General features: G+C 39.9%; 1 protein-coding gene across 2 annotated transcripts in view; it reads left to right on the top strand.

The window, feature by feature from the left end:
- The window catches only part of CSMD1 (CUB and Sushi multiple domains 1), a 1,991,107-nt gene that overhangs the window by 1,619,991 nt on the left and 343,481 nt on the right, over positions 1-27,635 (top strand). For both annotated transcript variants that reach the window (XM_048845330.2, XM_048845329.2), the window contains exons 25-26: positions 3,211-3,337; positions 12,260-12,462. In XM_048845330.2, coding sequence (XP_048701287.2) covers positions 3,211-3,337; positions 12,260-12,462 — 330 coding nt within the window. The remainder of the gene's footprint in view (positions 1-3,210; positions 3,338-12,259; positions 12,463-27,635) is intronic.

Genomic DNA, 27,635 nt, shown 5'->3' with positions numbered 1-27,635 from the left:
AAAGTATTTAGGCATCTAACTCCCATTGATTTCAATGGGAGTTAGGCACCTAAATACCTTTGAGGATTTGGGTCTTTTTGCTTGTTTGCATCTTTTTTGTTGAAAGAGAATATATTTGGAAGGTATTTGACTCTTAAGGCTATGTCTACACTACACACCACTGGCAACAGCATGTAGTGTATGTGGAAAATACATTGCATCCACGCTGTGGTGTGTTGCTACGTGACTCAGTTGCAACTGAGCCATTAGCGATTATCTTCGAAAAGTCATGGAAAATGGGAGAGATTCCAGAGGCTGGAATAGGGCAAAAATGGTGCCATTCTATAAAGAGGGGAATAACAGCAATCGAGAGAATTACAGACCAGTCAGCTTTACTTCGGTATCTGGAAAGATAATGTAGCAAATAATTAAGCAATCAATTTGAAAACACCTAGAACATAAGGTGGTGATAAGTAAGAGTCAACATGTATTTGTCAGGAACAAGTCTTATCAAACCAACCTAATAGCTTTCTTTGGCAGGGTAACAAGCCTTGTGGCTAGGGGGAAGTGCTAGATGTGGTATATCTGAACTTTAGTAAGGCTTTTCATACTGTCTCGCATGACCTTCTCATAAACTAGAGAAATGCAAGATAGATGGAGCTACTATAAGATGGGTGCATAACTGATTGGAAAACCATTCCCAGAGAGTAGTTATCAGTAGTTCACAGTCAAGCTGGAAGGGTTTATCGAGTGGGGTCCTGCAGGGATCAATTCTGGTCTAGTTCTATTCAATCAGTGATTTAGATAATGACATAGAGCAGGGGTGGGCAAACTTTTTGACCCAAGGGCCACATCTGGGTGGGGAAATTGCATGCAGGGCCATGAATGTATGGCTGGGGCAAGGGGTTGGGGTGCAGGAGGGAGTGTGGAGTGTGGGAGGGGGTGCGGTGTGGAGGAAGGGACTCAGGGCAAGGGGTTGGGGCAGAGGAAGGGTGCAGGGTATAAGGGGGGCTCATGGAAAGGGGTTGGGGTGCAGGAGGAGATCATAGTGCGTGAGGGAGCTCAGGGCAGTGGTGCAGGGAGGGGTGCAGAGTGCATCAGGGGGCTCAGGGCAGTGGGTTGGGGTGCAGGAGGGGTGCAGGGTGTGGCAGGGGGCACAGGGCAAGGTGTTGGGGTGCAGGAGGGGTGTGGGGTGCAGCAGTGGGTGCAGGGCAAGGGGTTGGGGTGCAGGAAGGAGTGCAGGTGTGGCAGGGGGCTTAGGGTAGGGAGTTGAAGTGCAGGAGGTGGCTCAGGGCAGGGGGTTGGAGCGCAGGGTGTGGCAGGGGGCTCAGGGCAGGGAGTTGGGGTACGGGGTGCAAGAGGCATGTGGGGTGCAGGCTCCAATCTGGCGCCACTTACCTGGAGTGGCTCCAGGGTGGCAGTGGTGCGCAGTGGGGCCAGGGCAGGCTCCCTGCCAGCCTGCGCTGGCCCCAGCCCCGCACCGCTTCGGGAAGCAGCCGGCACCACGACCCTGTGGCCCCTATGGGAGGGGAGGCAGAGGGCTCCACGCACTGCTTTTGCCGGTGGGTACTTCCCCCGAAGCTCCCATTGGCCATGGTTCCTGGCCAATGGGAGCTGTGGGGGGAGGTACCAACAGGCAAGACCAGCAAATGTAGCTCTCTGCTCCCCCTCCCCTAGGGGCCACAGGATCCAGCCCTTCGGCCGTAGTTTACCTACCCCTGACATAGAGAGTACACTTATAAAGTTTGCTGATGATACTAAGCAGGTTGGGGTTGCACGTGCTTTGGAGCACAGGATTAAAATTCAAAATGATCCGGACAAACTAGAAAAATGGTTTGAAGTAGGATGAAATTCAGTAAGGACAAATGCAAAATACTACACTTAGGAAAGAACAATCAATCACACACACAGAAAATGAGAAAGGACTGCCTAGGAAGGAATACTTCAGAAAGGAGTCTGGGGGTCATAGTGAATCACAAGCTAAATATTAGTTAAAAGTATAACATTGTTGCAAAAAAAGCAAACATCCTTCTGGGATTTATTAGTGGAAGTGTTGTAAGCAAGACATGAGAAGTAATTCTTGGTCTCTACCATGCACTGATTAGGCCTCAGATGGAGTATTGTGTCCAGTTCTGGGCGCCACATTTCAGGAAAGATGGGACAGATTGTAGAAAGTCCAGAGAAGGGTAACAAAAATTATTAAAGATCTAGAAAACATGACCTATGAGGGAAGTTTGAAAAAACTGGGTTTGTTTATTGTGAAGAAGAGAAGACTGAGGAGGGACATGATAATGGTTGTCATGTATGTAAAAGGTTGTTACAACAAGGAGAGAGAAAAATTGTTCCGCTGAGAGTAGGACAAGAAGTAATGGAGTTAAATTGCAGCAAGGGCGGTTTAGGTTGGACATTAGGAAAAAACTCCTGTCAGGGTGGTTAATCACTGGAATAAGTTGCCGAGGGAAGTTGTGGAATCTCCATCATTGGAGATTTTTAGAGCGGGTTAGACAAAGACCTGTCAGGGATGGTCTTGATAATACTTAGTCCTGCCATGAGTTCAGGGGACTGGACGAGATGACCTCCTATGGTCTCTTTTGATCCTGTGATTCTACGATTCGGTGGAAGGCTCTGGAAGAGAGAGGGAAGGCAGTGAGGAAAGGCTTCCCCCTCCCCACCATCAGAGCCTTTCCTTGCTGCTGCAGTCTTTCCCTGAGGTAGGGAAGGGTTTGGCACTAGGGAACTGCCCAAGCTTTCCCCCACTGCCTCTCGCAGCTCAGGGCGTCTTTTCCTGTGGAGGGGAAAGGAACCAGCAGCAGTGAGGCAGCTGGATGTTACACTGCTAAAAATAGCAGTGTAGATGGTGATCCAATGCTTTGGCAAATTGAAAGTGTGGAGAGCATATACTCACACACGTACCCACACTTTTCAGGTATGTCTTTACTCTACTTGCATAAGCCATGCTTACCATCTATACTGCTATCTATAACCCTGCTGGGGGCATATGCCAGTAGGTACTCTACATGCTACTGAAAGAAGGGTGCAGTGCAGACATACCCTTACTCTTTATATTATAGAGGTTAATGGTTTTCTGCATGATGTCAGAGGGCTTTTCTTTTATTGTTGTAGGACATGGAAATCAATATATTTTTGTCTAATTAAAAATAGAGGAAAACATCTAAGTGCTAAATATTATGGCCTTGTTTTTAAGAAGTATAATGATTGTTTATTTTGCAGCTGAGTGTGGTGGTCGAATTCATGCTGCTACTTCTGGTCGCATATTATCACCAGGTTACCCAGCACCATATGACAACAATCTTCATTGCACTTGGATTATAGAGGCAGATCCAGGGAAGACAATTAGGTATATGCTTAATTTCAATTCTTAATGTCAGTTGTTAATGTCTATATTTTGTAAATGAAACTCTATGGCAACTAACTACTACACAATACATTATTTTACATTCTGTATATATAGTCCAGTACTTTTTATTATTAATATACTAGATACCACAGAACAGTTAGAAAAGACATGTTATGTTATGTGCATGTTCAATATATTTTAGCTTCATTTAAGTGATAAATACTTGGAAAACCAGGTTTTAAATTCAGTCTTTGTGGATGGCCAAATTCAATTTTCTATTGAATTAGGCCAGGATATTATTACAGATATTTGTATTGCAGTAGCAGCTAAGCATCCTTTTCAGAGATCAGCTTCCCATTTGGGACTATACTAATATGTTAAAAAGACAATCCGTGCCTCAAAGAGTTCCCAGTTGAGATTATACTCTTAAATCTGCATGCTAACCTCAGTCCACTCTGTAAGTCAAATGTCCATGGGAGGTTTGTCCAAAGAGTAGAGGTAGAATATAGCAGTTATGAATTAACTGAACTTTAAAAAGATGATTTTTTCTAGGCTCTTAGCTGCCATTGAAAATCTCCTCCTTAATTGTCGTAATGTATTTAATACCCTATTGTCACATTCAACGTTACTCTTCAATATGAAAACCTGTGTGATATGGAATACTCAATCAAAATCTATTTTGTTTTGTTTGGCTGAACCTAGCATAGAATGCCTAGTACCCTGCCTAGAGTGCTTGGACACCAGAATATGGAATTTTGGGTCTAACTTGATGTGTGCCTGGTGACAGATTCTCACCTGGAATTAATTGTCATAGGCCCTTTGCCTTCAGTGAGGATATGGCAATTAACACCAGCTGAAGAAGTCTGTTGTGCTTTTATTTTTCAATCCTGACCCATTAGCATTACAAATGTACATGGCACTTTACAGAACAAGGATAACACTCCTGTCCTGGCCACCAAGAGCCTAAATAAAAATAAGACAAAATAGCATTGCAGGAAAAAGAGACTCTGAGGGTTACTAATGATGACAGGAAGGACTTTCTGAAGAGGTGGGAATTTGAAGGAGAGTGGGCATGTGTAATGGATAAGGAACAGGGAGACTGCTCCATGTGTAGGATGTAGGCACAAAATATAGATCAGGAGAAGAATGTAGGAAATGGGAAAAGGTATGAGAGAAATAAGAGCAGAACAGTGATCATAGAATCATATAAAGGTATGTCTGAAAGGGACTGCAAGAGGACCTCTCATCCATCCCCCTGTGCTACTGCAGGATTAACAATACCTAGACCATCCCTGGCAGATGTGGGAGGCAGAGGCAAAATGAGAAGCTTTAATTTTATGCAGTAATACATTGGAAGCCAATGGAGGGATTCAAGAAGTGGACATCTGGGAACTTCTGAAGTACAGAAAGGACTGGAAGGCTTTTATTCCTCCTTCTCTTTTCTATTCCATCAGGGAGGAGGCAGTACTCAGCTTGTGGCATCTAATAAATGCTGCTTACTGGTCTGGCTATTCATTCAGAGGTAGGAGTGCTGATCTTTAGAGGTTCTAAGTGCAGGTTTCCTGAAGTTATCAGGGAATGGGTAAAATAGAACACAAAATTTCACAAATATTGGCCATATTTAGATGGCAGATTTTAGCTTGTACTCATGTTTTTTGAGAAATTTAATATTCAGACAGATAACAGCTCGTGAGCAAAAAGTATTCAAGAGCATTACAAATGAAAGTCACATTGTCCTTTACAAATATTCTTATTAATGATTTTTTTATGATTGTAATGATCTTTTGTGATTTTAACATATTTACTGATGGACAGTGAAATACCAGTGTTGTACACCAATGAATGAAGGGGTCAGAGACATAACACACCTACCAGATATGCAGTAATTGGACTTGTATAGAATATTAGCTGTCTCTTATTTTTGAGAAAATGGTTAATAAACAGTGTATTAGTTTATTTTTGAACAGGTCAGAAGCCTTTTACCTCTGAAATTAAAATAATTAATCTATGAATAAGCTTTAAACTAGGAAAAGACAAGTCTATTAATTGAAATGCACATTTTTCTTGCAATTTCTTCTTCTTCTTCTTCTTCTTCTTCTTCTTCTTCTTCTCAGAAATAAAAGATAAATGTATTCCCATATGACTAAACCAAGTGATGAATTCACTCCATTGCAGGTGAATTCAGTGCTTCATTCACATTTTAATAAGAATTACAAATTTGAAATTAATAAAGAATGAAATGAGGAAATAAAAAAACCACAACAATTTTAACTAGCAAACATATTTAATATTTTTACATTATCATTCTTCAGAGTGAATATTTTTAAAAATTGAAATTACAGTAAATGCAATGCTGTGCTTCTGATGTGATGCTCCTGAATAGTAACATAGAGTTCTGTAAAGTTTTTTTTTACATCTAATATTTTAACTTTTGTAAAATGTAGACTACATAATTCCATTGTGATGCTAAAAACATTTATTTAGCTTTTTGGTACAGAATCAATGACCTAATTTACCAAGAGATCATGGTTACAGCATCAGTATATAAGGTTCTGGTATTTCCAAATCTCCATTGTCAGACTCTAACTGCCAAATTCAGAAATCTTTCTGAGGTGACTTTATCTCTCTCTCTCCCTGTATTTTTAAATAGCCATAATACTCTCACTGATCTGCTGGATATTAATGTTCTTGTACTCCAGCCCTAAGATATATGAATAGTACTGTTTTCAAGGTAACAAAGGTTGAGGGGCCATGCCCAGAGAAATTAACTTTTATTTTCATTTTCTTTGTTTACTGAATTCCTCACTTTAGACAGTTCCTTGATCTGTAATAAAATGAGTGAGGGTCGGTCCTGGGGCCGGTTTTGTTCAATATCTTCATAAATGATCTGGAGGATGGTGTGGATTGCACTCTCAGCAAATTTGCGGATGATACTAAACTGGGAGGAGTGGTAGATACGCTGGAGGGGAGGGATAGGATACAGAAGGACCTAGACAAATTGGAGGATTGGGCCAAAAGAAATCTGATGAGGTTCAATAAGGATAAGTGCAGGGTCCTGCACTTAGGACGGAAGAACCCAATGCACAGCTACACACTAGGGACCGAATGGCTAGGCAGCAGTTCTGCGGAAAAGGACCTAGGGGTGACAGTGAACGAGAAGCTGGATATGAGTCAGCAGTGTGCTCTTGTTGCCAAGAAGGCCAATGGCATTTTGGGATGTATAAGTAGGGGCATAGCGAGCAGATCGAGGGACGTGATCGTTCCCCTCTATTCGACATTGGTGAGGCCTCATCTGGAGTACTGTGTCCAGTTTTGGGCCCCACACTTCAAGAAGGATGTGGATAAATTGGAGAGAGTCCAGCGAAGGGCAACAAAAATGATTAGGGGTCTGGAACACATGAGTTATGAGGAGAGGCTGAGGGAGCTGGGATTGTTTAGCCTGCAGAAGAGAAGAATGAGGGGGGATTTGATAGCTGCTTTCAACTACCTGAAAGGGGGTTCCAAAGAGGATGGCTCTAGACTGTTCTCAATGGTAGCAGATGACAGAACGAGGAGTAATGGTCTCAAGCTGCAGTGGGGGAGGTTTAGATTGGATATTAGGAAAAACTTTTTCACTAAGAGGGTGGTGAAACACTGGAATGCGTTACCTAGGGAGGTGGTAGAATCTCCTTCCTTAGAGGTTTTTAAGGTCAGGCTTGACAAAGCCCTGGCTGGGATGATTTAACTGGGAATTGGTCCTGCTTCGAGCAGGGGGTTGGACTAGATGACCTTCAGGGGTCCCTTCCAACCCTTATATTCTATGATTCTATGATTCTATGATTCATTGTGCTGAATTACCAAATGGAATAGTGACGAGGAATTTATTTAAGTGGATAGTTTAGCATGTAACATGTTGTACATGCAAGTCAAGAGACATAACTTAAATTCAGATAAGAGGAGGCTCCGTTCTAATAGTTTTAGTGCTACTTAATCCGAAAGAATAAAACCTCCAAAATGAGGTAGTTGCTATTTATTGAATGTTGTCAGACATGCCATGGATGCTCTTTATGTTGGGAGAGCACTGATATCTTAGAAAACATCTCAGTTTGCAGTTCAGGGCCTGATGCCATCATAACTATTCATTTCAATGGCATTGTACCAGCAAAATACTGATATAACATAGAATGGACCCAGAAATATAATAATTCACATGCTTTACTGTAGTGTGAAAGAAGGGAGAAATGAACCCGGTCTCCCACATCCCTAGTGAGTACTGTACCCTAAGCACCGGGCTAATGATTATAAAGGAGGGCCCTGCTCATCCTCACACCCTGCTCTGTTTCTTGAACAAAATGGCTTGTGTGATTAACTCCAGGAGAAGATTCACAGCTGAAAATCTCAGGCCGATATAGACATCAATTTAGGTGTGAAATGTAGGTGGCAAATTAGATGGCAAATTGCCTGAAAGTGTTGGGGTTCTGAGGGAGTCCTCCTCCTTTCCCCCTCTTGGCCATCTTCTGTGAGTTTAAGTGTGCTCTGAGCACACCTACCAGGTTGGATCCCAAAGGAAAGAAAGGAAGTCCAGTGCCTACTCTGAAGATCCTGCTGAGGATTAGCCATGAGTTATAGGTGCCTAGACTGAGGTGACTGTGAATATGCTCGCTGATAGAAATGTAAGCACATAGGAGACTTTAATGGTGGAAACTCATGTGCCGAGAGAGTCTAGGTACCTACAGGGTTGGGTGATAGCTAATCGGGGGTGTTGAGGATCTTACTGGTACCTAAATATTGTACTTAAGCACCTATAGTGGCAGATAGGTGCCTAAATCTTCTGTGTAGTTAGCCCTTTCTCTCTAACTTATAGCAAAATGCACTATTCTCTCTGACAATCTGGTTCAAAAAGTCTTTTGTCATTAGACCTTCCTGGGTTTTATACAATTTCTTGCTGAAGTGGGGGACTGGAACCCCTCTATAAGCTTCCTCCAATCATGTGCTTTTGCACAGGTACAGGAGCTTTTGCTGCTTCAAATAGCTCTGACAGATTCCGCAGGGATCTGTCTTTATATATACATACACACACACACACTCTGTCTCTGTCTGTCTGTCTGTCTCACACACACACACACACACATGTTGGCAACGCTCAGAAAGCTTGTCATATCAATAAAGTGTCACTGAATTGAGAAAAGAAAAACAGAAAACAACCTGAAGGTTCAGTTCATGTAACTTAGCTTCCATATATCTCAGAGTTTTGTTTTTGTTTTTCTTTCTTAACTGGTATCCATCTGTTTTGAGGTCCAGTGCCTTGCATTTAAGATAATGCTGCACGTAGTTGCCTTTTGGTAGAGGGACTTCAGTTTCCCCTGTGACTGAGATCTGCCCATTCCCCTTAGAAAAAGTACAAGACAATAAGAGAGTTAGCTGTCAGAGAGAATATGGGTAGCCAGTCTTAGAAAACAAAGAACAAATAAATGAATATGGCAAGCTTACCAGTTAGAAGTAATTATGTCCCTTTTGAAAGTCCAGTTGTCCTAGCGCACTTTCTAACATCACTCTGCCATGCTGCAACTGAAAACTTGTTTTAAACTAACCTCCTCTGTAGTAGAAACCTAACTTTCATGAATATCTTCTATTTAATTTCCCAGAAGTGATATTTGAATAGTAATGTATGACCACTTTATAGCAAAGGGGGCCTCTTTTTTTAAACAGAATAGCTTCATAAATTAAGTGCACTGTATATGATGTAAAGAAATTGCATCACCTGCATGTTTAAATATCAACTCTAATAAACACAAAGGTTATGCAAATCTGAAGTTATATTTAAATAGTTCATGATAATTTTGTGTTAAATTGAAAATAAATAATAAAGGTAATGATGCAACACATTTTTAACAAGCATCATTAAAGGCTATGATTTGCATATCTTCAATTGTTCATTGTTTCCATTTTACCTATAATTGCTCTTTACTGGCTAACCATCTTATAGATATGTACTTAAAAAAACAAACAAACAGAACCTCTATTCAAGAATTGAATCCTTGATTTGAGCAATATTGTGCATGATAGAAGGAAATTGCTGGAAAGAAAGCAAAACATACAGTAAAAACAAAAATAGAAACAGAAAATATTTTAAAGGAGTGTTTGTGGGGGAAAAAACAGCTAAAATCATTTTGGGTGGAGGAGCATAGTTTCTGCAAACCATTATGCATATTCTTAACTATACTCGTATTCATAAAGTTAAGCACTTGGCACTAATGTGAGCACAGCTGAAATACTGTGTCCAATTCTGGTGTCCAAAATTTGAGAAGGATACTTATATATTGGACAGAGAAGAGCCATAAGAATGACTAAAGGTTTAGAAAACATGCCTTATACTGACAGACTCAGCGCTTAATCTCTTTAGTTTAACAACAACAACAACATTAAGGGCTGTCTTGATTACAGTGTAATAGTACCTATGTAGGGAACAAATATTTAACAATGGGCTCTTCTATCTGACAAAGAAAGATATAGCCTGCTTCAGTGGCCCGAAGTTGAAGCTAGACAAATTCAAACTGGAAATACAGCATACATTTTTTAACAATGAGAGTAATTACCCATTGGAACAATTTAAGGGTCATTTAAGGGTGGATTCTCTATTACTGGTAATTGCTCTAGGAACTACTGTGGGGAAGTTCTAAGGCCTATGCAGGAAGTCAGACTAGATAATTGTAATAGTCCCTGCTGGCCTTGGAATCTATGAATCTGTGAAAAAGCAAGTGCATAATTCTTTCATGGATTGAAACCCAATATCATGCTGATGAAATATGTACTATAAGATTTCCTAAAAATAGCACTTCCTCTTTAAGAGGGAGAAAAAAAGTTTAAAAGCTTTTAATTAGCCTCTTTGCAAATCTCCAATTGTGTACAATTAGAAGGAATTTAACAATAAAAAATATTATTTGTTTTGGCCAAACACAAGTCATTGGACTTAATACAAGGCTAACTGTGTGAAATTTAATGATCTGTGATGTATAGGAGGTCAGACTATATGAAGTAATGATTTCTTCTGGCCTTAAACTCTGAATCTAAGGATAATATTAAAAAACAGACATGATGTAGGAATGTAGAAAAGGAGCATTTTTCAGGGAGTTCATTGTTTTGTGAAACTATCCCTAGAGAAAGCAGTGCAAAATTTCAATAAGTGGCATAAAGTTGTTTTTCTTTAGTTGGCTTATAAAGTGCAAACATTCAAATATTTTCAGGGAACAGATGCAGAAATTAATAAAGATTTTGAATATTTGCTTCTTTTTCGAGAAGCAAAAGCAAAAAATAAAAATCTCTGGGAGGGAGAAAAAAAGAGAAAGGGAGAGAGATAGACTGGCACTGTGCTCTAAAGTTTAACTAGTTTGGGATCTCACAGACTCACAGACTTTAGAGCCAGAAGGGACCAGCATGAGCATCTAGTCTGACCTCCTGCACATTGCAGGCTACCGCACCTCACCCACCCTGACCTGTAGCAGTCCCATCATCTCTGGCTGAGTTACTGACATCTTCAACATGTGATGTAATGACATCAAGTTACAAAGAATCCACCATTTACTCTCCTCCAGAGCAGCAAGTGACCCATGCCCCATGCTGCAGGGGAAGACTGCCCCAGAACTCCACAAAGCCAGGACACTAAGCACACTAATGTGTGGGGCACTGTGCAGGGGACAGTCCCTAACCTCAGTAGCCCAAGGGAGCAGAGCGTCACACTGTGCCTGGCTGCATTAACTGCCAGGAAGTTGTTCCAAAAGCATCCCAACAGCCTAACAGTAAAGTGCAGCAGGAGGGGGTGGATCAGGAATCTCTCAGTGCCAATGGGCTAGGGGCACAGAGGGGGTGCCTGGATCTCTTGAACTAGGAGAGTAAACCATTTTCAGAGTGGTGGAATTAACTTTGAGAATGTCCTGCCTACCATCCCCAAGACATTCAAGCCTAGATCCTGTTAGTTTGAGTGGTCAGGCCATTTTCCTCAACTGTTGTTCCATCCCAAGAACAGAAAAGCCTCTTAGGGCCTGATTCAAAGCCAATTGAAATCAACAGAACTCCCATTAACTTAAGTATGCTTATGTATGCAGGACATGTAACTTTTTATAGATTATTATTATTCTTAATCTGAATATATCAAAGATTGCTAGACATTCTACAGACAGGTATGAAACCAAAATCATACCTGAGACTTACACACAAAATAGATTAAACTTAATACCTTGAATTGTACCAAGAAGTGAACAGAAAGCAAGTGAAGTGATCCAGTGAGTGACTTGTTTACCTCCCACCCCAATTAAGCCATCTGAAAAAAGGGGGTAGGAGGTAGAGGGGGAACAGGACTTCACAAAAAACAGATGCTGCATCTGAGCTGAGCTTCTCCTGGAAGAAAATTGCAAGCATTTTATAGGATAGGTTTTGAACCTCTTGCCCTCATTGGTGAGCTGCTAACATCTACGCACATGAGTAAGTCCTTGCCAGCGTGAGCATAATCTATCTTAATGAAAATAGAAATAAAAATAAAATGAGTATCAATTAAACGCTTTTAAGATATCTGTATCCATTCTAATACATTTAAGAAAATATTCAGATAAATATTATGTAGGCTCAGCTTTTGGTCTGTTTTTACATTAGTGTGTAAAATATTTCCTCAAATATACATATCGCAGATAGGGTTTTCCCACCTGGGAATCCAAATACAAGATCGATCAGGTGTCTTGTGATAGGTATGTTATCACCTAGTATTTGCTGCAGTTGGCATAATTTAATGTAACACCTAACTAATTCAGCTAGTATTCTTAGTTTTATTTACATGTGCAGTAGAAATGTTGGTTCATGGAGTTCTGATCTCTTAAAAACCTGATAAAGGTAGGCTACATAGACATAATGCCTATGTTTTAATGTACAATGTATGTTACTCTTCCTTTGCAGTCTGCACTTTATTGTTTTTGACACTGAGGTTGCCCATGACATCCTGAAGGTGTGGGATGGTCCTGTTGAAAGCAGTATTCTTCTGAAAGAATGGAGTGGTTCAGCCCTTCCTGAGGATATCCATAGCACCTTCAACTCACTGACGTTACAGTTTGACAGTGACTTCTTCATCAGCAAGTCAGGCTTTTCCATCCAATTCTCAAGTATGTGACTCCTCTATTATCTCAAATACAATTAGGTGTGATCATTCTTGTGTACACAAATACACATTTTTTTTCTTCTGGTAGGCTTGTTAGTCTTTCCTAAAGAGAATCTTTTTTTTTTTTTAATTTACATAAAATACACTTATGGGTCATGGTAGGGTCTTAGGATCTATAGGCTAAGTTACTTTTGTCTTTATTTTAAATCTCTCACTATTATTTTCCAAGACAGCCTCAAATATTGGACTTATTTTATCTAATAACTAATTTTGTTTCTGAAAAAATGAATTGGCACTCACATACACTTTTTTGTTTCAGATGTTTTTTATTTACATGTATTTTAAGCTAAATGTATTTCATTTTAACAGTGAAAATGTAAAAGAAACCTACACAAAAATATTGTAAAATGTTTGATTTTAAACCATTTGGCATGAATAATTTTGGAATTATATCTTCAGCTCTGAAATAACTGCAACTTTAGATACAAGAGTGATGATCTCAGTATTAGAACATTGAATGAGTAGAGTTTTCCTGTGATATCATGTAACTCTCATAAATGCCAATGATTCAGGTACATCAAAGGGGGGGAAATGTACTATATTTATTCAGTCCAACCATTACGTCTATACACATTATGGACACAATTTATTTAAGGGCATTTCTACATGGGACACTCAGGAAAATTAAGCTTAATTAAGGTATGTATGTATGATTAAATGTATTAACTGAAGGTGTAAATTTAAACTGCATTAGGTAAAGTATGTAATGTCCCTGTATAGACACTCTCAATCAGAAGTACAGTAGCCTGAGTTCCCCTTAGCTTAACTTTACTTCAGTTAAGCTAAAGTGAACAGGGATTAAATGCATTTTAACTAATGCACTTTAAATACACACCTTCTGTTAATTTGGTTTAATTTTCCGCATTGTCTCATGTAGTCATGCCCTAAGGCAGCATTTCTCAAATATGGCCACTGTGGCCGCATGCAGCCAGCAGGGGCTTTTCTTGCGGCCACAGCTTCCTGGGTGGTGATGGGGGAGGGGCAAAGCAGTGGCCCCTACACCAGGGTCGCCAGCAGGGGTTGGTCCCTGCCTCCTTCTGGAACCACAAACAATGTAGGAGAAGGTGACCAGTATGAGTTCCCCACCTTCCTGGGGTGGATGGGGCTTGGGCTTTGGGCTTCAGCCCAGGGGTGGTGGGCAGCAGGCTCTGTCCCCCAGCCACAGGGCTTTGGACTCCTGCCCCAGGCTCCCACGTTGTCCCTGGCCCCTGTTGCCTCCTCCATCCCCCAGCCATGCAGCAGGACCCCAGGCTCCAGCCCCGGACTCACCCCCCATCACCCTGACCCCAGCTGCCTCCTCAACCCCCTAATCTAGGCTCCCATCACCCCTGGCCCTCCTGCCTCCTTACCCACCTCCCCATCCAGGGTTTAATTTGTCCCCCAGCTTGACAGTGATGAGTAAATCTTCTGTAAAAAATTATATTAACAAATATACAAATATCACTTTTCACAGTAGCAGACTTACTAGCTAGCAAGTCTGAAAAAAAAATCAACCAACAAAAGTAAAACATGCAGAGCACCTTATTTGTGTTTCTATTCAGGTTAGGTCCAGTAAAGCATAGGGACATCTGTACATTATTTTTATCATTAAGGCTGCAAAAATTCCTACATTAATAAATTACAATGATTCGGACATGGATATGTGCATATTTATTTGTTTTTCCCAAAGTTAATTAAGTATTTTAGGAAATATTGTCACAGCGACCACCAGCAAGAGTTGGTGGCTGCACTCTGAGGCCACCAACAAATTTGTTGTGAGAGCCCCTAAGGAACTGTCTCTTTGTTAAGCCCTGAAATGCCTAGGTACAATATAGATGAAGTGGGTAAAGGGTTGAGATGAATTTTCTGTAACGGGTCAGTTTGTCATAGCTTTATATGGATAGATAAGATATGGCAGGGGTTGGATGAGTGTTTCTTTTCTGTATGGTTAATTATCGAAAATGTGCTGCTGTTCACACCAGTTGAAAGTGTTAAATTTACATATATTTTAATGAAGTTGTTTTAAGCTATTGAAACAGATTAACACACTTCGTACTATATTATAATAAAGTGGAAGTGAGGGTAAGATGTATAGATACAGATTTAGCAATAAATGTTGTGAAGGAAGAAAGTATTTAAGCTGTTTACCTTTTCTAGAAAAGTACTACTATAAAGTATTTGACCTTCAGCAGTTATGTGGTGAAAAGGAGACAAGTTAAAGCTTTAGGATTCAAGAACTGATTTATGCAGCTTGGTGTAATTTTCCTTTGGATCCGTTTAGTGATCACACTGGCAATTGCAGTGTATGTCTCACTGGAATTTATTGAAGTTAGTGGTGGAGAGCTGGAAGTCTCAGCTAAAGTTAAGGAAAAAATGACTGACACTTTCAAGTTTTTGGTTTACGATCCTTGTCAAGTGCAAAGTTGTGTGTGTATGTGTGCGCGCGCGCATGCATATGAAATATCACTCCCCACCCACCCTCAAAAGAGTTCCATTTATTTGGAATCAGTCTTGCAATGTACTGAGCAGCGTGGCCCTGATCCCTCAGACTCTTTGAGCACATGCTCGACTTTAAGTATGTGAGTAGCTTCCTTGACTTCAAAGTTTAGCATATGTGCAAATACTCTGCTGGATCTGGATGAGACTTTGCAGCACCTTGGTGGATTGAGGCTTTATATTATTTCTCTCAAACTGAATCTATAAATGAGTCCTGAGCTGCTTTCAATTTTCTGGTAATCGTGGAAGAAATGAATGGTTTATTACAGGCGCTTGGGGGATGAGTTTTGTCATATCCCAAGGATTTTGAAATAATGCATATAGTTATGGAAGGCAGTTATTTACACAATGTGACACCTGTGTGTGTTTTATTTTTCATTATATATGTAGGCATAAATGCCTTAAATGGAAGAATGTAAATGACTGAAGCTTGCAAGACGTTTGACTCCATTAAAGGGCCATTGTCTTGCCATGTCAGCACAGCATGTAGAACATGAGGACATGAACTGACTGGTGCAATTATGTTAATTGTAATCAGCCTAACACTTTTCATTAAAACTTAATTGCCATTTAATCATGCATAAAAGGACAGAAAATGGAGTTCAGTGTACAAAACTGGCCTTTACTCTGGGGTTTAATACATTTAAACTAGCTATTACAAACCAGGTTGCCAATTAACCCTTTCCTAGAAAGACACAGAATATTGGGAGGGGGAAGACACTTCCACCCCCAACAAAATAGCTGTTCTTCTTTAGCCACTCCGTACCTTGAGGGCATCTTGGTCTCATATTAGTTGATTTTCAGTGGGCATAAGAACTCTTTTGGTTTTACTGACCTCTGCATTCCACTTTACTGAATACTCTCTTTTCTAATCAATGCTTATAATCTTGACACTTTGAAAAAAATCAACAAAAGAGACAAATGTTAGCCATAAACATTTACAGTATATTTTTAACAAGTCAGATTATTATTCTTACATGCTTACTATCTTTGGTGGTTTCATTTTAACACTGTTTTTAACATTCCTGATTTAACTTTCTAATTCTTTTTTCCCCTTTACACTGGATTCTCATTTGTTACTATTTATAAGACCTGTGCTGTTGTCTTAAAATGAACCATACATTCATATTTTCTTTGACTGATTTAGAAAGGTTGATCTTTATGATCATACTTATATTGAATACAGGGCCTATTCCCATAAGTTTTGTTTTAAACAGTCCATATCCAGGTGGTTTCAGGTAGAGTGAGACCCATCTGTGACTTTCTTGTATGCCTTCTCTCTGGGTTTAGAATCATTCTTTTTGGTCATGCATAAGCTTCCCCATTGCATAACAATATGCAATAACAGCAGGAGAGTGAGTTTGTGTGTGTATGGAGGTGGGGGGGATGTGAGAAAACCTGGATTTATGCAGGAAATAGCCCGACTTGATTGTGTAAAGAGTTGTCACTTTGGATGGGCTAGCACCAGCAGGAGAGTGAATTTGTGTGGGGGGGTGGAGGGTGAGAAAACCTGGATTTGTGCTGGAAATGGCCCACCTGTTGATCACTTTAGATAAGCTGTTACCAGCAGGACAGTGGGGTGGGAGGAGGTATTGTTTCATATTCTCTATGTATATATAAAGTCTGCTGCAGTTTCCACGGTATGCATCTGATGAAGTGAGCTGTAGCTCACGAAAGCTCATGCTCAAATAAATTGGTTAGTCTCTAAGGTGCCACAAGTACTCCTTTTCTTTTTGCGAATACAGACTAACACGGCTGTTCCTCTGAAACCTGTCAATATAAATCATGTTCCTCTCTCTACCTACATCTGGATCAGCACTGTATCTCTTTCCAAGTTAACAAAACTATTGAGGTGAGGACTTGGGGCTATTCTAGCAAATTAGAATAAGCAGAATATTTTGTTTGTTTATAATTCCCTCTTTCTCATATTGGAGGAAGCTGCACATTAAATAAGATGGCTGAGGAAGATGTGGCCTTTGAATTGGTGTATGTGGAAGACACTGAGATATTTAGTCTCTGTGAGGAAAGATTCAGGTGGTAATTGCTGACATGCTCATTTTCTAGTAATGATGGGCATGGGTGTATTGACCTGCTTGTAGAATTTCTAATATCTGGTGCAGTATATGAGATCAGTAATGACCAGTTTTCATGTGGCTCCATATGTGTCAAGGTTCCTCCTCCATTCTGAACTCTAGGGTACAGACGTGGGGACCTGCATGAAAACCTCCTAAGCTTACTTTTACCAGCTTAGGTTAAAACCTTCCCAAGGTACAAATTAATTTTATCCTTTGTCCTTGGAATATCCACTGCCACCAACAAACTCTAACTGGGTTTACTGGGAAGCGTAGTTTGGACACGTCTTTCCCCCCAAAATCCTCCCAACCCTTGCACCCCACTTCCTGGGAAAGGTTTGGTAAAAATCCTCACCAATTTGCATAGGTAGCCACAGATCCAAACCCTTGGATCTCAGAACAATGAAAAAGCACTCAGTTTTCTTACAAGAAGACTTTTAATAGAAATAGAAGTAAATAGAAGTAAAGGAATTACCTCTGTAAAATCAGGATGGTAGATACCTTACAGGGTAATTAGATTCAAAACATAGAGAATCCCTCTAGGCAAAACCTGAAGTTACAAAAAAAGACACACAGACAGAAATAGTCATTCTATTCAGCACAATTCTTTTCTCAGCCATTTAAAGAAATCATAATCTAACACATATCTAGCTAGATTACTTACTAAAAGTTCTAAGACTTCATTCCTGGTCTATCCCCGGCAAAAGCAGCGTACCGACAGACACAGACACAGACCCTTTGTTTCTCTTCCTCCTCCCAGGTTTTGAAAGTATCTTGTCTCCTCATTGGTCATTTTGGTCAGGTGCCAGCGAGGTTACCTTTAGCTTCTTAACCCTTTACAGGTGAGAGGATTTTTTCCTCTGGCCAGGAGGGTTTTTAAAGGGGTTTACCCTTCCCTTTATATTTATGACAATATGTTATATTTTAATTAAATTGTTTATTATCTAATTTACTTGTTTGTGAATAATTAGCATAGAACCATAAACTTCATTTTTTTAAAAATGTGTGGATTTAGTGCTCGTGTTGAATTGTCATCCCCTGAAGAAAAACCACTATGTTCATGACTATAGGGCAAGGTTCCCCCTCACTGCCCTGCCAATGTGCCTCAACCTAATCTGGGAAGAGTTGCTGTAGGGCTAACAGCTATAGTTCAGGCTCCATGGCCAGTGCAATTAAAGCACAGAATCTGGCCCCTAAATTCTATTCTTTCTTCTGTCTAAAGTGATTTTGTACAAATTTTTGAAATGTGTTACACAAATTTTAAAAAATAAGGTATGGTACTTGTCTGCCTCCTAGGGTAGAGATATGAGATCTTGAACAATAATAGGAGTTGTGAAAAATATAGAAATATTAAAACTAATCATTAGAAGAGTTTCTTGACAAGTTCCCAGCCCAGTGCAGGTTTCGGGGTACCTTATGTGAGACCTGCACACTTGCATACACAGTTTTACCTGAGATGAAAGAAGGAATGAAAAAACTGCTGATTGGGAGATTGTGTGACACTTTTCTTGTATGGAAACCCCCACCCTGTTCAAACATATTCCAGACACTCTCGGAGCATGACCAACCAAAACAGGACTGGTTCACATTTTGTTCCAGGAAACAGCAATTAGGTGACACTTGTTGGAAAGTCCTGAAGAAATTAGTTTATATATATATAAACATGCTGCCAAAACAACTATTAGAGGGTACTGAAGGAATTAGCTGAAGAGACCTCAGAGCCACTGCCAATAATATTTACAAACTCATGGGGGGGCGGGACTCGGAAGACCAGAGAAGGGTTAATGTAGTGCCTATCTTCAAAAATGGGAAAAAGGAGAAGCTGAGGAACTATAGGCCAATCAGCCTGACATCGATACCTGGAAAGCTGCTTTTGCAATTTATAAATTATTCAATTTGTGAATACCTGAAGGATGAAGAGGTAATCATTAAAAATCAGCATGGATTTACCAAGAACAAATTATGCCAAAACTGCTTGATTTTCTTCTTTGACAGGGTAACTAATTTGGTGAATGGGCAGAATGCAGTGGGCATAATATACCTGAATTTCAGGAAGGCTTTTGACACAGTATCATATGACATTCTGATAAGTAAGCTGGAGAAAGGTGGGCTCAACAGAACTACCATGAAGTGGATACATAATTGGTTAAACAATTGCAAACAAAGAGTTAATGAAATTAATAGAATGATGTCAGATTGAAGGGAGGTCTCAAGTCGGGTTCCACAGGGACCTGTTCTAGGTCCAGTGTTGTTTAACATCTTTATTAATGACTTGTATCTAAGTATAGAGCGCATATTGATCAACTTTGCAGCTGACACAAAGCTGGGGGGTTGCCAATACTTTGGAGGATAGAGCTAAAATTCAGAGGGATCTTGATAAATTGGAGAACTTGGCTACAGATAACAAAATGAAATTCAACAAAGACAAATGTAAGATGCTACACTTATGAAAGAAAAATCAAATGCACAAATACAGAATGGGTGAATACTGGCTTGGTAGCAGCACTGCTGAGAAGGATCTAGGAGTTGTGGTGGATGACAACCTCGACATGAATCAGCAATGCGAGGCTGTTGCAAAAAAACAAAAAAAAAAAAACAAAGACAATTTTAGGTTTCATTAAGAGATGCATAGTATGCATGTCAGAGGAAATAATAGTACCACTCTACATGGAGCTGGTTAGGCCTCATCTGGAGTACTGTGTCCAATTTTGGTAACCAATGTATAGAAAGGATGTAGAGAAACTGGAAAGGATCCAGAGGTGAGCAACAAATATGATCAAATGGATGGAATGCAAGCCATATGAGCAAAGACTGAATGATTTGGGTATGTTTAGTTTGGTAAGGAGAAGATTATGGGAAGATATGATAGAGGTCTTCAGCATCTTGAAAGGCTGCTATAAAAAAGATGGAGAAAAAATATTTTCTTTCTCCACAGAGGGCATGAGGCAATGGGTTCAAACTACCGCATAGCAGATTTAGATTAAATCTCAGGAAAAACTTCCTAACTGTAAGAACAGTAGGACAATGGAACAGACCGCCTCAGAAGGTTGTTGGAAATGCCTTCACTGGAGGTTTTCAAAAGGAAGCTGGAGAGCCATCTGTCTTGGATGGTTTAGATAGAACAAGTCCTGCATCTTGGCAGAGGTTAGACTATATGACTCTTGCAGTCCCTTCTAACACTATGATTCTAAGTGTTGGAGATCCAAAGCCAGGAACTGCAAGTGATGAACTATCCTAGGAAAGGGCATTCTAACTTTGCAGTACACTTCAGAAGGATCTAGCATTTATCTGACCAAGTATTCACATCAGATACAGAAGTTATGGCCTTTCTCAGCCAGAAAAAGCAATGGGTTGTGCTGAAAGGTGAACTATAAGGTGGGGGTTACTAACTGAGTTCTTTGAAATCAGTATTGTTCAGTGTTTTAATTAATGACCTTGGCATAAGATGTAGGAGTATGCTAATAAAATTTGATGAGGATGCAAAGTTGGGAGGCATTGTCAATACCGAGAATACTATAGAGGAAGATCTGGATGACGCATCACAAACTATGGGTTTGTCTTGATTAAGAAAAATTATCAAAGTTAGGTTGTAGGTATACATATAAAACTATTGTTAGGAGAACCCTTAAGATTCTGAATTGGGAATATACCTTTAAGTTTGGGTGCTTATCTAAATAAGCATTCTCCAGTAATTCAACAGATAATTAGCATTCTCTAAACAGATGTTGGTTCTCTTTGCTGATCTCCTAAGAGTGACCCCAGGAGTGACCCCTCTCCAGCCAAGGGGATTAAATGATTTTTGTGCTCGGTTTAGCCTGTAATTGTTGGGGGTTTTTACATGTGAAAAAATATACTTTTAAAAATTATTTATATAACAAATTTAGGTCTTGGAGAAAATGCAAACAATAAACAAATATTAAGCAATTTTTGCCCACATCTTTCTTTACAACATGACTTACCAATTGTAGTTAAAAAAAGAGAGAGAAACAAACAAGCAAATTAACACATTCATTAAATTGGAATAATGACTCGGGAGTCACTGCTGCTGCTGTTGACACTTTTGTTGATGCCTTTTTCCTTTAGCAAGCGCTTAAGCATCACTGACTGCACATTGAACAGACTTGTCAGTTTCAAGAACCACAAGACATAGTTTGGCAAAGTCTGTTTCAGTAATGGCACCTGTCTCTGGCACTTTGGATTCTTGGTGCATACATGACTGGCTAGGGAAATGCCTTTGGTGACTGTGGTGTATCTTTGCTGGACTGCTAGTGGGGTGCCTTCTTGAAAAATATTTTCCTATTTGTCAGATTTACTTTGACTAATGTATACCAGTGCTATTTCCAGTGCCTACAGTTTAGGTTGTACCAGTATTTTCATTATAAAGCCTTCATTTCCAGGATTTATAATGTGACTGCAAAAGTTTGATCAATGACAAAATTGCTAAACACTCTCAGCTCAACAAATTCAGTCACAGAAAAAAAAAATCCTGATGACTGACTGACTGACTTCACAGTACTGAGGGGGGGAGGGACTTTACTACTACTGATAGAAGGTGAAGCTGCATAGGGCTCCCCACATCAACAAGTGATAAATGTTCTAGGGTTGAAAGGAAAACAAATGCTATTCCAGGGCCATGAGTCAAGGGAGTGCATTCCTCAAGCACCAGAGGCTTTGGCTCCAAATGTTACCCCTAAATCCCTGATGCCAGTGCTGAGCTAAAGACTCTTGTTGTGACCCCTATGGTGGTGTTATCAATTCCACATTGCCATTCCTCTGGCACCCAGCCCCAGTGCCTATTGCACTTTGGCAGAGTTTGTGTAGGAGGTCATTTCTGAGAGCAGTCTGCATTGGCCCCAGCACCATAAAGGATGGATTTGGAGGCCCTTCAAACAGTTCCTTACACAATCCATGTATTTAGAGGCTCCACTATCTGTCTCCTGCTAGTTCCCATAGAAACTGCTACTGCAGACACTCCAGACCCCCCGGAAGTGAACATTTCTATCCTCCTATGTTGGTGTCAGCATTTTGGCAGCAAACCCAGTCTATTTCCGGGGATTATAGATTCTATTTTAGGAGGTGATCTCCAATCTCTTCTCGATGCAGACTTCTCCCTAATCATCCAAAAGGGCACACTCCACCACCTTTGCCTCTACCACTTGCTGAAATTTCCACAGTGGAAGAACACAAACACATTTGTGGAACTAGAAATGAGGTGATAAACATCCAGGGTGAGTCAACTCCCTGCAGGATGATCTTGATGCACAGTTATGATTTCTTCGCATGACAGTAAGATTCTCCTGACCCCAGAGGATCTTAATCCATTCAATGAACTTTTTTTAAAATGGTTCAGAGCTTCCAAGCTCCTCTGGAAACACTGAAAGCTAATCGGTACTTTTCCATGATTCTCAGTCTAGTGTGTTTACATTTCTCATAATGGAGCCAGTACTGCTTTTCTCTGGTGTGTTTAGTATTGTGTGAGTTTTTTAAATAACTTTACTGGCACTATTGCAAATTTTTTGTGCTTTGTTCTTGACTGCGATGCACCAAAATTCTTCTCAAACCTTTGCTGCAATCACTTCTCCCTTTTCAGTTTTAAAACAAAACAAATGGGACTTTTGCTGCAGTGTCTGTAACTTACAGACCTAAGTTGCGGGACAGCCTGTAGTATTTTTAGTGGAAATTGGAAGCTTTGAATATTTTTTAGACATCTTCAAAGTAGAGAGAAGAAAATGTTTTTGACAATAGGCATTGCTGACATGACTGTATTTCTCAGACATAGTTGGTGAAGATGATGATTTTATCCTTGAAGACATAATGATAGTGTGTGGGCTAAACAAACTCATAAAAACATGTCCTTTAAAAGACAAATTAGACTCAACTCTAATATGTCACAGATATATGTAAATACCCTGGTTAATATTTTCAAAAGGAGCCTACATTTCCCATTGACTTTCTGTGAGGTCCTATGTCACTTATGAAAATGAGTCTTAGGTTTTGAAGTCACTTAGACCCTTTTGAAAATTTTACCCAGTGTGATTATTTTGCAGGATGTGAATAAGCCCTGGCATAGCAGTGCACACTGTTTGAATATATAAGGCAAACATTAATTATATTGTTCCATATCAGTATATTGACATGTATAAAAAAGTGCCAGTTATGAGATGGAATGAGTGACAGGGGAATGAGTAACTTTTAAAGTCTGCATTAACTACTGGTGTATGAAATATGTACACCAACAGAAATATTACTGTCCTTGAGACATCTGCACAAAACCCAATAAAGTACTAGTGGACTTGTGACTTTCCTCCAGCTGGAGAGAGATTGAGAGAGAGAGAGAGAAAGAAACCCTTGGGAATCCTGAGCAGTAAACAGCTTACAAATGAGACAAGTTGAAAACTTGACAGCTCGTCTAAATGGTCATTTTACTGGATGGCACATCAATGCTTAAGCTCGTGTTTTGTTTAATTAGGATCAAGTATATTTGTGGATAATAAAATGGTTGTTATTCTCAAATACAGATAATGCATTCATAGGAAAAAATGCAAATAATATTTTGATGCTTGTTAAATGTTTGTCAATAGCAGCTTTTTAAATTTTGAATTTGGACTTGGTAAATGCAGTGAATTGTTTTAGACATCAAATCTTTGGTAACTGGTGTATATTTGATGTCAAAAATAGATGAGCAAACTTTGCTAGTTGAGATATTACATTGTACAGAACACTTTATGGAGGGAATGAAGTATTCAAAGTTTTTTTTTGGAAGAGGACAATAACTAATGATATATGTGTGTGTGTGTGTTTACACAATTTTCAGCAAATTTGTGAATTTACTGTTTCTTAGCAAACATGCTCTACAGTCATTCACAATTTTAGACACATTACTTGGCTATGAAATGGGAAAGCACTTCAATGGGATAACGACCATATAGCTGTTTTCTCTCCCTGGTGGCCAAGTATACATTCAGTAAACTGCACTAATGTGGCCTAGCTGTCAGGTAAATTTTAAATGTAGTGCTTGGGGAGTTATGTGCAAAACTCTCATTAGCAGTGACAGTTGTTACTTGAATTGATGCTCATAAATCACAATGTGAAAATCAAATAAAAAACAACAACAAAAGAAATTGTTCCGCCACACACACTTCATTGAGAAATAGAACCCACCTCAAAGGTGTGGACCCTGTGCAAGAAAGATGTGTGAGTTTCAGGGATGGAAAAATGACCAGAAAATAATCTATAGTACAAAGACACACATTAAACCTTATTTGTATACACAGAAGTGATAGAGAGACCACAATCAATACATTTGGGATATATGTCAGGTTAAACGGTCTAATCTACTCATCTGTCTGCAGACATGCAGGTACATACCATATTTGCTGGATTTTCGTTGCAGCATCAGAGTATGTCTGCAATATATTTCTGTCTGGGTCTACTACTTTTCCCTCCCTGCACTCTCTCCCCTATAAAGTACCATCACAATACTTATGCTGTCTTTTCTGAAACTACAATGGTTACTGCATACATCAGTCAACAGGGGACATTCAGTGAGCAGACATAAACTCTTCATAGCAGATATTGTGTCTTGTTCTATGTTTGTATAGCACCTAGCTCAATGGGACCCCGATCTCAGTTGGGCTCCCTAGGTGCTACCATAATAGTCTTAAAAATAATAAAAGAATAAGTTGGTCCGATGTTCAATACCATCACTTGGATAAAGAATTGTAATTGCAGGAGGGAATGTTTCCACCAGTACTGAAAATCATCCCTTCCCCTTCCTATCCACATTCCATGAAGGTCAGTAAGTCTGGGCTTGTGCCAGCTGAAATTAGCTGAACATCATGCTAATGAAATATGAAAGTTGTATGCCTATACTGGCACAAAAGAAACCAGTTTGAAATAAATAATTAAATAAACCCTCTGTGAGGTAAACAAAGGACTGAAGTGACTAGAACAATGAAACGTGGTGGATTTACAAGGGGACTTGATATATTTCTTTGTTTTAAAACTTTTTGTATCTGTTAAAAAAAAGCTGTGGGAAAGCGACAGACATGAATTGACTTAGACAGTAAAAGCATGAAAGAGAGGACCCACAATAGCAGACACAGTACCAAAAATTTCAGAGTAGCAGCCATGTTAGTCTGTATTCGCAAAAAGAAAAGGAGTACTTGTGGCACCTTAGAGACTAACAGATTTAGCTGTAGCTCACGAAAGCTTATGCTCAAATAAATTAGTTAGTCTCTAAGGTGCCACAAGTACTCCTTTTCTTTTTACCAAAAATGTGTATGACTTTCAATAAGCTTGGCCTCCTAACAGCAAATTGACTTTTATTTTTAAACCTAAATGGCATCAACACTAAAGATTTACCAAGTCTAAGAGCTAGTACTTATTATTAATATGATTTATTATTATTTTATTATCATTTCTTCGTGACCCACCAAAAGTGTGCTTAGTTATTTTACCAACAGGTTTTGTATTGCTAGTTTGGATATAAGGAAAATCTAGTTCCCAATACAACAGAGTCAGAAGTGTGAAGTAATTGTTAGAAAGTATAACAAGTATCAATAGTGTAAGGTCTGCACTACTCTCAGCTATGTTATTTCTTTTACATAGATCATTTTCTTCAATGAATTCCTTACTGTGGATTTGATTTCCTGAGGGATGTGTAAAAGAAAAATACTAACCCGCTAACCATAGGTTTCAGGCTAGAAAAAGAGGGGATTCCAAACACACATGTTAAAATATGGATTTAACTTAATTATAGTATTAGTAATTTTATAGAGACCAAGAATGTGCTAGGTACTTTATAGTCTCATATAATATGAGGTCTCGGCCCTGGAGAACTTTTGATCTAATTCCTGATCCTGACCCTACTCTCCAAGCTCCCATGGCAGTACTTTCAACACCCCCCCGCCCCGCTCCCCCCGCTTCTGAATAAAAAGAATAGACATGAGCCAACAAATGGGAGCCTCAACAAAAAGATGACGAAATAAGTGGTTGGGTGATGAAGGATTCAAAAATAAGATTAATTACTTAATGATTTTTCACCCGTCTTATTTCAAAATATTTTCTCCAGAATGTACAAAAATCAGTGTGATAATATCACTTTGTAGGGCATACTGCCTGGCTTATTCAACCTTTCATTCTCTCTCACAATGCCTCACTCACTTCCCCTCCTTGATGCCACAAGCTTCACTTACTATCCAGCCCTCCTTGTTTTTCCTCCTTCGCCATCCACCTACCCCAGTGGTTCTCAAACTAGGGCCACTCCTTGTTCAGGGAAAGTCCCTGATGGGCCAGGCCAGTTTGTTTACCTGCCGCGTCCACACGTTCGGCCGATTGTGGCTCCCACAGGCCGTGGTTCGCCGCTCCAGGCCAGTGGGAGCTGCAGGAAGTGACATGGGCTGAGGGATGTGCTGGCTGCCCTTCCTGCAGCCCCCATTGGCCTGGAGCGGTGAACCGCGGCCACTGAGAGCCGCAATCAGGCAACCCTGCGGACATGGCAGGTAAACAAACTGGCCCGGCCCACCAGGGGCTTTCCCTGAACAAGCAGTGGCCCTAGTTTGAGAACCACTGAACTACCCTTTATCCTTACTCTACATGGCAACCATGACAGGCATCTTATCAGTACTTCACTCCACCTTCTGACAATTGCTCCCTTCCCTTCATATCATTTTTAATGTCAGAGGTTCCTAGGGCTGTGAAGACTGTTCTCATTCTTTTCTCCCCTCCCTGCCCCAATTTGCTTGCCTGAACAGAGGGCTTGCACAGGCTCCCATTAAAAAGGGAGCAGCAAAAGAAATCTTGCCTTATGTGGCACTGAGGATGTCCTGCTGGCTCTTTTGCTGTCTGACTCCCCATGAGGAGGTAATCAGAGGTGTCCAAAAACAAAACAGCAAAGTGTCAGGTCTCATTAACAGTGTACAGTCCAGAGATTATAAAGGTCATGTGTGGGAAGAGGGTTTGAAAAAAACAACAACTAAAACCAAAAAAGAAAGAGTAGCGATGGTTATGATAGATACCAGGAGAATCCTTAGTGAGGGGGCAGCAGTACAGTTTGGCTTCTTTTGGGAAGCCAGAGTGGCACAAGGGAGTGAAGTGGGGAAGAGAATCTGCCACAATTTACACTGATAACATGATGGGTGATGGGGGAAGGGAGGGAATTCTCAAAGTAAAAACAGAACCTAAAGCATAAAGCAATATACTTGTTTGCTTCCATTTTTTGTCCTTTTAGTAGTAGTAGTATTAATTTGGATTATGATAGCACACACAATCTCCAATCAGAATTGGGGCAACATTTTGAAAGTCGCTGTACAAAAACACAGGACTATTTAGTCCCTGTTGTACTATGATCTTCTAAGTTAAGAGGCACTGCAACAAATGAGTGCAACAAACAAGAGGAGTGGAGAGGGAGGTTGAAGGAAGTGAGGATACCATCACATGGTTATATGGGCTAGCTATGTATAGAACCAGGTGGTTCCAAGTAATTTCAGAACATGTTTTTAAAAAAAAAAATAATAATAATAACAGCTATACCTGACTGTTTCTCCGATAGCCATAATAAATTTGCTGA

This window comes from Caretta caretta, chromosome 3 (assembly GCF_965140235.1).
Source record: "Caretta caretta isolate rCarCar2 chromosome 3, rCarCar1.hap1, whole genome shotgun sequence".
In the NCBI taxonomy this organism is placed as follows: domain Eukaryota; kingdom Metazoa; phylum Chordata; order Testudines; family Cheloniidae; genus Caretta; species Caretta caretta.
This window is presented reverse-complemented; position numbering and strand designations above follow the sequence as displayed.